The 12,109-nt window shown below is 41.2% G+C and overlaps 1 protein-coding gene across 1 annotated transcript in view; it reads right to left on the bottom strand.

Moving 5' to 3' along the window:
• The window catches only part of DOCK8 (dedicator of cytokinesis 8), a gene marked incomplete at both ends in the record, with an annotated part of 237,691 nt that overhangs the window by 93,863 nt on the left and 131,719 nt on the right, over positions 1-12,109 (bottom strand). The window contains 4 exons of the mRNA XM_080708606.1: positions 2,622-2,723; positions 3,329-3,467; positions 4,545-4,615; positions 5,728-5,845. Of these exons, the coding sequence (XP_080564732.1) occupies positions 2,622-2,723; positions 3,329-3,467; positions 4,545-4,615; positions 5,728-5,845 (430 nt within the window). The remainder of the gene's footprint in view (positions 1-2,621; positions 2,724-3,328; positions 3,468-4,544; positions 4,616-5,727; positions 5,846-12,109) is intronic.

Here is a 12,109-nt window from a genome sequence, read left to right on the forward strand (position 1 = left end):
TTCACACACACACACACACACACACACACACACACACGCACACAAACAGGCATGTGTGCACATTCACACACACCTATACACACACACAAAGAGAGGGAAAAAAAGTCCATGAGGACAAGAGTTCCCTTGTGTTCCTTGTCTGACTCCTGCGGGTGCGTGAGTTTGGCATCTATGATCTACAGTAGCTCTGTCCAATAGGAATCTAATAGGAGTCATATATAGAGCTTAAAATTGTCTAGTAGCCACATTAAAGGAGTACAAAGGAACATGTGAAAGTAATTTTAAGCACATATTTCATTTAACCCAATAAAGCCTAAAGATTATTTTTCAACATGTAATCAATAGAAAATTATGAATATGATATTTTACATTTTTTCAATGCGGAGTCTTTGAAATCCAGTGCATTTTTTATACAGATGGCACTTCTCAGTTTGTCTAGCCACATTTCATGTTCTCAGTAGCCACCTACAGCTAACAGCTATTGTATTGGACAGTGTGATTTGAAGGATAGTAGGGGTTGGGGTGGGTCTATAAAAATAGGTCAAACAGAAAAAGGAACAAGTATTTAGCATTAATTGCTTGACAGGATTATCTCATTTAATGTCCACAGCTGCCTTATAGGCAGACATAGATTTGTTTTTCCTCCTCGTCCTTGTCCTCCTCCTCCTCTTCCTCCTCCTCCTCCTCCTCCTTCTCTTTTCGGTACTGGGAATAGAACCCAGGGACATTTTACCTCTGAGCTACACTCGCAGACCTATTTTATTCTTTTATTTTGAAACAGGGTCTCACTAAGTTGCAGGGCACCTAAGGAAGCTGGCCAGGAACCTGTGATCCTCCTTTCTCAGCCTCCCAAGTACTGGGATTATAAGTGTGCCTGGCTTAGATTCATTTTTGAGAATCAAAGATGGTAAGCAATTCACCCGTGTTCACACAGCTAGAGAATGGCCCAGTCTAGATTTGGGATCCAGATTTGTCTCCCTCTAAAGCTCAGGTTTGTTCTGTGTTTTAGAAGATAACTGGGAGTTCTTTGAAACAGTTCTGAGAGCTTCTGGAGGGTTCTGTGTGTCCGGATCATAAAGGAATGCCTGTGAATGTTCAGGCCTGACTCTCAAATAGCTTTGAGGAGAGAAGCTTTTGTCTAAAACCAGGATGATCCGATGGCCCAGGGCAAAGGATGCCTCTCTCTCCAGAGGAAAAAGTAGTAAGAGGAAAACAGGCTGGGGAGCAAAAGAGTTGGGGAGAAAGTTGGCTACAAAGGTTGGTTCTCAAGTCCAAAGGCAAACAAAAGTGTTCAAGGTGGATCTGTGGGTGAAAGGCCCTAAAGCCACATCAACCAACAGCAACACGCAGGCTCCGCTGGATCCCGACTCAAAGAAGTCTAAAAAATAGAACCTTAATGGGAGGATTAGAACTTCAATCACTGCCTGGATATTTGAGGAGATTAGGAGTTGTTGGTAATTTTCCAGGTAAAACAATGGAATTGGGATGGTTAGAAGAAAAAGAGTCCTTATTTTTCAGATACATACTAAAGTATATATACATGTAAGGACAAGACGTCTGGAATTTGCTTCAAAATAATACTCATTGGGCTGGGCCTGGTGGTGCACACTTGTATCCCCAGTATTTGAGAATCTGAGACAGAAGGATCAAGGGCTTGAGACCAGCCTCAGTAATCTACTGAGACCTATTTCAAAATAAAAAATTAAGAGGGCTGGAAGTGTAGCTCAGAGGTAGAATACCCCTGGTTTCAATCTCTAGTACACCTGCCCTTCCCCCAAAAAAAGAAAAAAAAAAAACCCCAACAACTCATTGATGTAAATCTGCAGTAAAGGGGATTGGGAATCGGGAGGACTGGTCCCAACGTGGGCAGGATGGCGAGCCTAGGGGTCCCTAACAGTTGTACTGCAAGCTGGCTGCATGGGTGTGAGAGAGAGAAGCAGGAAGCCAGAAAGGTGATCGGCACTGACTTCTTTAAAGGAATAAAAAATCTGATGTCAGCCAGGCTTGGTGGTACACATCTGTAATCCTAGTACTTGGGAGACTGAGACAGGAGGATCCTAGGTTGTAGGCCAATCTCAGAAATTTAGAGAGACCTTGTTTTAAAGTAAAATAAGTGCTGGAGTTGTGGCACGAAGGTAGCAAGCTCCTGAGCTCAATTCCCAGTACCCTAAAACAAAACAAAACAAAACAAAACAAAACAAAACACTCTCCAATGTCCACCCAGGGGAAGCTGGTAGGCTCTCGCCTAGACCTTGTACAAGGATCCTTTCAGGGAGCGGTTGCTGATCACCAGTGGACTCAACTTGCCTCCTCTTCTCTAATACATTATTTTGTGGATTCATTTGTGGTAAGTAATGCAAATAAAACACCTAGGGTACAGGTGTCATCACCAAACATTCTGATTTGGTGGCAGCTAAGTAAATGAGACTTTTTCCCCCCACAGATATTTCTCCCATCCAATCTGAACAATGTGTTCTCAGACATCACTGTGCTGAGAGAGGACCACTCCAGAAACCCAGTGAGCATCCTCAGTCATTCCTAAGGGAACGAGACGTGGGTCTGGGCAGGTGATCCAAGACCATGGCCCGGCAAGAAGCAGCTGCAGGCCAGCTGCTGGTTACCTCAGCAGAATGCATGGAGTAGTTGGGGGGCAGTTTTTCCAAGGCAACTGGAAGACAGTAGGAACCAGTTTGAAGACGTTCATTCAAGAGAACTGGCAGCCACTGAAACATAATAAATAATATAAAAGGGTATTTATTATAGCAGCTAATCCTGGCAATTTATCTAGTTCACAATAATCAAACACAACTAACCAATGATTAGATATTGACCAGGTCTCTCTTTGGCAGTAATTTCTGCCCAGTTCTTTGCATTTTAAATTCCATGAGTGTTCCTCATATCAATGATTTACTGCTTTCAAAGCCAAAGTAGCAGAATTTTTTTTATAGCCAGTTTGTGTGTGTCTGAACATCAATGTTATTTTTACCTTTTCTATTTTAAGAGAAATAACTTTTTCCCCCTCAGGGAGGAAAAAGAGGTAGTTGTATGTATGAAACACATATATTAAATTTATAAATAATGGACACTGTGATGCTTTTTTAAAAAATAAATGAGTATTCTTTCAATATCTATCACCCATTAGCTTTCCATTTATGAAATCTGTTGTTTTCTAAGTCAACACATTTCTGCTTTTTCCTTATAATCAAGTTTAGCACATTTTGCTACTTCTTACAGGAAAAATGCAAGTGAATAGGATTTAGCTGTTTATCTCTGCAGGGACCTTGGCTGCCCAGCAACTGCAGTGTGAATCAAGTTGGAAACCACTCACTGAATATCCCAGGAGACTTTCTACGGAAGCTCCTTGCTTCTGCTGACAGCTGATATGATAGAAGGTGAACAGGAGGTGGTGATTTACTGTGAGCTTAGCAGGGAGCTTAATTTTCACTTCTTCATAGAAGTCAGGAGACCTGTTTCAAAAACACATTGCACACAAATAACTTTTAGTAGAAAGGATGAATCCTCTGACTGTCAATTGTGATGCCACTGACCCTGTGCTCCTGAGTTGGCCTGTGTGGGGTTGGGCTTTTCATTTTACATTATTCTGCTCCTAAGCTGGAGTCCTCGAGACCCAGCTAATGTTACTGGATATACTTCCCCTACATAAAACTGCTCATAAACTAGAGGCTTTGTCAGGGGAAAAAGAAATTCCCACATTAAACGGGAAAAATCCAACAATGTAATCTGAAAAGGGGATGACGTTTGGAGCCCTGCTATGACCTCTTTTTCCATCTCTACCCCAAGAACAGGGCCTGGTGGGAGGATGCACTCATCAGAAGCCTGGAGAAACAAATGGATCATTCAGGAAAGAAACAGAACTTGGCTTTAGTGAATTACAAAGTCCCAGAGAGCTTGCTAGGGGCCACTTGTACTTAACCTCATTTAATCCTTGGCCAAGCCTGGACAGTGTTTAGATTAAGTACATAAGAAGGCCTAGATTACCAGGATCAAACCCAATTCCAGCCGACATTGTGCCGCTGTCCCTCCCCTCCCCTGTGAAGTGTGAACATCAGTTTAGATACTATCCTATAACTCTTTTGCTGACATACGCATGAGAGTTCCATTTCTCCTTTGGTCAGTTTACAGTAGGCAGTGGGGCAGGAGAGGAGTAGTGTGGAGAAAACCAGGAGATGACCAGGGAGAGCTGGATTTTGCATTTGGCCCTCTCTGGTATCTCAAAGCAACTTAGAAAATGTATTTCCTTATCTAACACTGTATAATATCTCTGTATTATACTAGATAGGAGGTCCTGGGAAAGTGAAAATCACATTAGATTCTTGAAGATATTTTTTTCTCTAAGTCTTAGTTAATAGCAAAATTGTGCATCAGTAACAAAGAATCATGGGATTGGCATACATTTCTTCTTTCCTTAGTCCCTGAATTGTAAAAAACTGTTGGAAAGAGTCACTTGGGAAATTAAAAAACAAACAAACTGGGAGATAATGAAATAATTATGGCATATATTTCCAACTCTGAAATATACTTACTTATTATGGTATGTGATGGCTGTATACACTTCCTGTAGAAATTCAGGCCCACTGGACTTTCCAAAGATGACCTGTTCACCAATATAGAAAAGAACCAATTAACAGTGACTTTTGGGTATACCAAATCGACTCTCAGCAGGCCAGTAAGATGCTCTGGTCTCATAGAGTTATATTTTATAAATGAAGAGTGGTAGGCCCCACAACTGGCATAAGCACACAGATGCAGAAGAACTGACTATGCAGGGAAAAGTGAGTTACGAGGGCTCTGTTAGAGACCACGGGCTGCAGGTTTGTGAACGTGGAAAACCCTGCTCTCCTCACTCTGCCCTTGCTGCATGAAGTCCACAGCCCTGGCACGGGGTCTTCTCCTCCCCAAAGACATGGGCTTGTCCACTCGGTGATTAAGGTCTACACCGTATGACCCACATATCTGCAGACACCTTCATGGGTCTGATGTAGCTAAAGGCACATGATTTTTACAAGTAGACTCAACTTTGGGCAAAGGAAAACGGCTTTCTTTTAGATGCGGTAATCCCTATGCCAGGTCCCAGGGCTTGGACAGTGGAGAACCAGCAGGAATTTAGCCCCCACTGTCCCTTGGCTACACCCCCAGTCCTTTTTATTTTTTGTTTTTAGAGGGTTTTGTGGTACTAGGGATTGAACTCAGAGGCATTCTACCTCCAACGACACCCCCAGCCCTATCTTATTTTTATTTGGAAACAGGGTCTTGCTAAGTTGCTGAAAGCCTCGATAAGTTGTTGAAGCTGTCCTCAAACCTGTGATCCTTCTGTCTCAGCCTAATAAGTACTGGGATTTTAGGTGTGGACCACCATGCCTGGCATAAGAGGAAGATTTTTAAAATGTAGATCTCTGAAGAATGGAAGCACTGGAAAAAATACATCAGTAGAAAGATGTGTATATGTAAATTTATATATGCATATATTATATCTGTATATATTATGTGTGCATATATTACATATGAGTAAATTACACACAAACATATATATGTGTGTATATATATATATATATATATATATATATATATATATGTATGTTTGTGGGGTGTGTGTGTGTGGTGGAGTAGAAGGCTTTATACATAGAGAGCCCTGCGTTTTGTCCATGTGAATTGATAAGGAAAGTGCAGCCTACCCTGGTTTGAAGCAAAAGCTATATCTTTCTTTACCGGCATAGCGCTGCTGGGATCCTCTCCACACATAAACTGGATTTTTATTGTAATGTTCCGGGCAGATGCTAGTTTGTTAGCGAAGTTCAGCCTCTGTGGGTAGACATAGAGAAGATTTCTGGAAAAGAAAAGACAAAGAACCGATGAACGAGACCCAGCGTTTATTTTTAATCAAGTTCTTCAGTGAGCACCCGGGCCTACGCTCAGGGGGTGGCTACTGTAAAGGAGTTTCCCCTGCACAAGTCAGCTATTGTAGGAGGAGGGAGTTGCTGCTGATTCTTTCTCATCAGCTGCAGTCATGTGATAAAAAAACAACACTTTTCCCTGTTTTGCTACAGAGAAAGAGGTGTTGTCTGTGTCACTGGTGAGTTTTTTTTTTTTTTTGGTGGTACTGGGGTTCCTGGAAGCCCTTCTACCTCCAGGCTACACTCCCAGACCTATTTTTACATTTTTATTTGGAAACATTGTCTTCCTAAGCCAGCGGCGCAGCTGGCTTTGAACCTGCACGATCCTCCTGTCTCTGCCTCCCAAGCGTGGGGATTACAAGCATGTGCCACCACGCCCAGCACTTGGTGAGTTTTAATGTCTTAGAATATAGAAATCTGCAGAGGTAATTGTAGGTCTGATGGACAGACAAGCAAACAAAAAAAGGTTCAGCTCATTTTAAACCAAATTTATGCTTAAATTCGTTCCTTCTTTTTCTCTTTTTTCTAATCTTTTTTTTTTTTTTTTTTTGTGTGTGTGTGTGTGGTGGTACTGGGGTTCCTGGAAACCCTTCTACCTCTGGGCTATACTCCCAGACCTGTTTTTATATATTTCTTATTTGGAAATGGGTCTCTTAAGCCAGCAAGGCTGGCTTCAAACCAGCGCGATCCTCCTGTCTCTGCCTCCCAATACAAGCGTGCGCCACCACGCCCGGCTCTTTTTTCTAATCTTTATGTGACAATTTCAATTACTTGGGTGATGCTCTGCATTAATTTAGCTTTCTTCCCTTATCTAAGAGGATAGATCAAACCTCCAAGCCCAGTTGCTATATAACAACAATGGTGACAATACCATGAATTAGATACCCATCCATTCAAACAATTAAAGTATAGATATTGTGCTAAGAATAATTTGCATGTACTTTTCTTCCTATTTTCACTATTATTAGTATATGCCACTAAATATAAGTTCCATAAACAGAAGGATTTTTATCTGATGTTTATCGATTCACTGATATGTCTTCAGCGGCTAGAATGGTGCCTGGGACATATTTATTGAATAAATAAATATTCGTCTATTTTTGATGCAGCACATTCTTGACTCTAAGAAACAATAACCGTACTAATTTTATACAGGACTTATCCTGAGCCAGGTAATTCAAATACTTCATATTTATTCATTGCCTTTTTTGGTAATTAGCCTGTGGGTAGGTACTATTATTGTCATCATCCCCAAATGAGGAAAAAATTAGATTTGAAAATGTTAAATAGCATATGTGCTATGGGCATGTATGTCAATATCACTGTGAACTACATTAGGATGTGAGACTAGAACTCACCATCAAAGTTAAAACATAAATAAACAAACCAGACAGGGAAGAGCTCCGCAAGCCCTGGCTCAGAGATACCTTTCTCTAAATTGCAGATGAAAATGAATAAATAATGTGTGTCAAACCATAGAGCTTCCCAGTAGAGTCAGGATGTGACCCCGGCAATCCAGTTCCCCTTAATCACTATGCTATATTCCCTTGGGTCAAACTCCTACTGATAAGAATGGCCTTTCATCCAGTGGCATCTGACATCTTTCAAAGATAAGTTTGCTTGACATTTCTGGGTCTCATTTACATTTGAGTGTTAGCAGTGTACCAAGACCCAGTCAATTAGTGTTGTAATCTTGGGAGAAATGTTTGTCTTCTTTATTCTTGGTCCATATTCCAACTTCTAGGCAACACCTTCTCCCCAAACAGACACAATTTTGCCCCAAGGGATTCCAAGAGGTTTAAAAAACAACATTTGTGTGGACTTTCAATGAGGAATAGAGAGACCAAGAAGGCCAGGTTACTGGACAGCCCCTCAGTGCACATAGTATCTCAGACTACTTCATAAGGATTTCCATATTAACAGACACCAAGGTTTCTCATCCTGGCCACTATTGACCTTTCAGACTAGACAGTTCTTTGTTGCAGGGGGCTGCCCTGTGCATCATAGGATGGTGATCAGAATCCTTAGTCTCCACCTACAAGATGCCAGTAATATCTCTACCTATCACAACCGAGTTTGTGATAACCAAAAATGTCTGCAGACACTATCAAATATCCCCTGGGGTCAAAAATCACCCACATTTGAAAACTGATCTATACCTGTGAATCTGTGCAGTACAGATCTATACAAATAAAGTCAGATTTCTCACCTTTAATATATATGTGTGTGTGTATATATATAGTTAAATAAAAATAATCAATGCCACCTCTTGAGCCCATATTCAAATGCAAAGTATGTTCTATTGGAAAAAAGTGAAATCAATTGTCAATTATAAATCAGAAGATGAAAATTTAAGTTTATTTAACCAAATAAGACCGAGGGTAGTCAGGAATAGAAAACTGAAAGAAAAGGGTGAGCCTACACAAGACCAAATACATGAGCTGACTTGACCTGCTTCTGATGGATCATGCAGACTGTCCCAAGGAAGGCATTTAGTACCAGAACAAACAGCCGCGTAACAAACCTAATGTGCAAGGCATGGCCGTTTGTGCTACCTCGAGAACTAAGGGGGGACGAATTCCTGCTCAGGATCCCTGACCTGGTTTGGTAAAATGACATGAGAAAATCTCTATTTTGAAACGGGATAATCATCACAGCTAAGTTTGTACTAGATTAGAGAGACTAGAATTGGAAATCAGGCCTATCTTTTTTTCATATTTTATAGTCTAGGCTCGCTTTCAGAGTGAGTTGGGAACTTTTACTATGCAGTCTATTTTATGGGCAACTTGTCAACTCTAGAGGCAAAGACACTTATTTCACTGTCAAAAAATTCATTTTCCCCCAGAAACTTAGCAAGCCCCTGTTTCAAGATAAATAATAATAATTAAAAAAAAGATCTAGGGTCATGGCTCAGAAGTGGAGTGTCCCTGGATTTAATCTTCAGGACCCAAATCAAAATGAAACAAAACAGCAATAACAAGAAAACCCTAAAGAACCCCACCCCTAGAACCTCATTTAATCTCACATGAGGTATTAACCAAATTCCATTAGCCAGACAGTTTACAGTTGGGGTGTGCATGGGGTCTGTGCTTGGATTCTTTGCAGCTCACATGGCTCACTCCACTCTCTCTCACAGACTCTTTCCTAATCACACAATTACACACACACACACACACACACACACACACACACACACACACACGGTATGGTCATCAAAGCAATATAAGATTGTGAAGGTACGGTGTGCCCATTTTTTCAATCCTGAATAACTGATAAGTACAGAAAAGTATAAAGAATAAAGCAGAACACTGAACATCCCCTGCACTGAGAAAAATCACTGTTGAAATTTCAGTGCATTTCCATTTAGTCTTTCCTCTGTACATTAAATGTATTTCTAGCCGGGCGTGGTGACGCACGCTTGTAATCCCCGCGCTTAGGAGGCGGAGACAGGAGGATCGCGCTGGTTCGGAGCCAGCCTCACTGGCTTAAGAGACCCTGTTTCCAAACAAAAAAAATATAAAAATAGGTCTGGGAGTGTAGCCCAGAGGTAGAAGGGCTTCCAGGAACCCCAGTACCACACACAAAAAATGTATTTCTAAAAGTGCATACACAGTTTTATCTCGTTTTTGTCTTACTTAACATTGTTCAGTTATGAGTCTTTTCCCAATAATATGACTAAATGGTCTCAGTAATATGACCAACTGGGTGCATGATAGCCCATAATATAAACATGCCATAGTTTATAGTCTCCAACAATAAACATTTAGGCTCTTTCCTTCTTTTTACTAAGGCTGCGATGAACCTTTGTATGCCTTGCCCTTCTGCAATGCAGTGAGTTTGGGAAGAGTCCTTTTAAATTCCCTATTGCCCAGTTTCTTCATCTTTGTATTAGTGGAAAAGACACCAGTCAAGCTTTTCTTAATCTCTGCTTCAAGGAATAATGAGCCAAAGTTTGCAAAAGTGCTTTGAAGTAGCTGGATGAAAGAGGCGGCGTAAATCACAGCACATGTAGCCCTGCTAGACTGGATAATCAGGTTTGCCGTCACCACATCTGTCCTAGGCCCAAGATGGGAGCATCACGACCCAGCACCCATCGCCCTCCACACCAGTCATTCAGAAGGGGTCGCCCATTCTTATATTGGACCTCACCACCACAGGGGACCAGCGCTGTGCACGAGCTGCAGACACTCTGATGTCTCTTCTTGCAGGCCAGGAAAAGTGACTCTCAGAAAAGTTAAATGACTTATCCTAAATTTTTTGTGTGTGTGTGTGAGAAGATGCTTTTCCTGGAGATCACCATATGTCTTATTGATGAGAATGCTAAGTGAATCGGTTGGTTAAATCGGTACGCTTTTACAGAAATGCAAGTGAGAAAATAATCATGCTTTCTCTTGGGAGGGGAGATCTGCCCCATGGTCAGTCATCACAGAGCCTCAGCCAGATAAGAGTAATTATTAACAACCCCATAAACAGGTTCTTGTGTATCTTATATGTGATAAATTAAATTCTACATATTTGACAGAGAAAGAAGTCCTAAGAATTATATTCTCTGAGGATTTATGAGAATACAGCCCAAGCCCTAAATGGGACTTGCCAACATTATGGCAGTGTTATCTTGAAAGCTTCTGTAGTATGTACAGAGCTCGTGCATATTAGAGGCACTTAAGAAAATCTCATCTCTCCCCCAGATGTGTTCAGAATGGTTTGCTTCAGCCACATGCATCCCAACACAGAGGATGGGAGACTGGGTAGTCACCAGCAATCACCTTTTCAGAAATCCTTCAGAGGGCTTCCCTTGATTAGTGACTATTTTCAGAAACTCCAAATACTTTCCACTGATTAAGCACAGGCCCTCAACTTTTATTTATTTATTTGTTTGTTTGTTTATTTATTTATTTATTTATTTATTGTTTATTTATTTATTTGCTATGCTGGGGCTTGAAACCAGAGTCTTAAGCAGGCCGGATAAGTACTCTACCATTGACCATTCCTCCAGCCCTCAACTTCTTTTGATCTTATTTTTATTTTTTATACTCATGGCTATGATTTATTACAGGAGAGTTGGTAGATTAAAAGTAGCCATGGGAAAAGATGCACGTGGCAGGGCTGAGGAGTGTTCCAAATGTGGAATTTCTAGTTGTCTTTTCCCATAGAGTCATGACCAGCATTAACTCCTATTTGGAAGGATCAAATTATTTATTTATTTATTTATTTATTTATTTATTTATATTTATTTATTTATTTTGCCGATCTGGGGATGAAACTCAGGGGCATTCAACCTCCGATCTATATCCCCTGCCCTATTTTTTATTCTTTGTCTTGAAATTGGGTCTCACTGAGTTGCAAAGGGCCTCACTAAGTAGCTGAAGCTGTCTACGAATCACGATCCTCCAGTCTCAGCCTCCCAAATGCTGGGATTTCAAGCATGCGCCACCAAGCCCGGCTCAACTTATTTTTAAACTGCTGTCATAGAGCAACTCTAGGTGTTAACTATGGAATTTAGTCATTGTTAGGTCAAATTGTGGACCCAATACTCTGTTTAGGCCATCTTGGGACCCATTTCCTATTTTCATTGCTGAGAACAGGTTAACTAACCCAAAAGAACCTTAAAATCATTCAGAATAACAATGCAAAAAAAAACAAAAACAAAAACCAAACCTACTTTACAGCTCCCAAATTTAGCCTTATTTAGTGCAGGGAAATGAAAAGAAAAATATGTGCCTGTTCCTTATTCCCAAGATGACATCCGGGTACTTTCCCAAGGCTTCTGCAGCTTGGAGCCATGCTCATGGAGAGTGAGCTACAGCAAAATGCACACTGGCTCTCTGTTTGAACAACTGTACATTGAACAGCTCTGCAGCTGAGCATCTAACACAGCCAGCCAGAGGAGAGAAAAAGAGCAGAGGGCCTTGAGAGGAGAGCCAGGCAGCTGGACAAGAAGAAAGAAGTCCCCTGTCAGCAGTAGCTGAGCCCGGCATCAGCTGGGTGCAGGGATGAAGTACAGGGAGACATTTAATGAGCCACTGAAATTGCTAGAGGATGAATAGCTGGAGGGTGCAGAGTCCATCAGGGCTGCTGCTTTCTGTGACAAAGGCAGTGGGTGGCATCGTGGTGAGGAGACCATTATTGGTCATTTGAGTTGACCATTATTTTAGCAGAATAGAAAATAAGCCCCGGGGCATGTGATTTGTGAAGTT

This window comes from Muscardinus avellanarius, assembly GCF_963383645.1.
Source record: "Muscardinus avellanarius genome assembly, chromosome: 13".
Lineage (NCBI taxonomy): Eukaryota > Metazoa > Chordata > Mammalia > Rodentia > Gliridae > Muscardinus > Muscardinus avellanarius.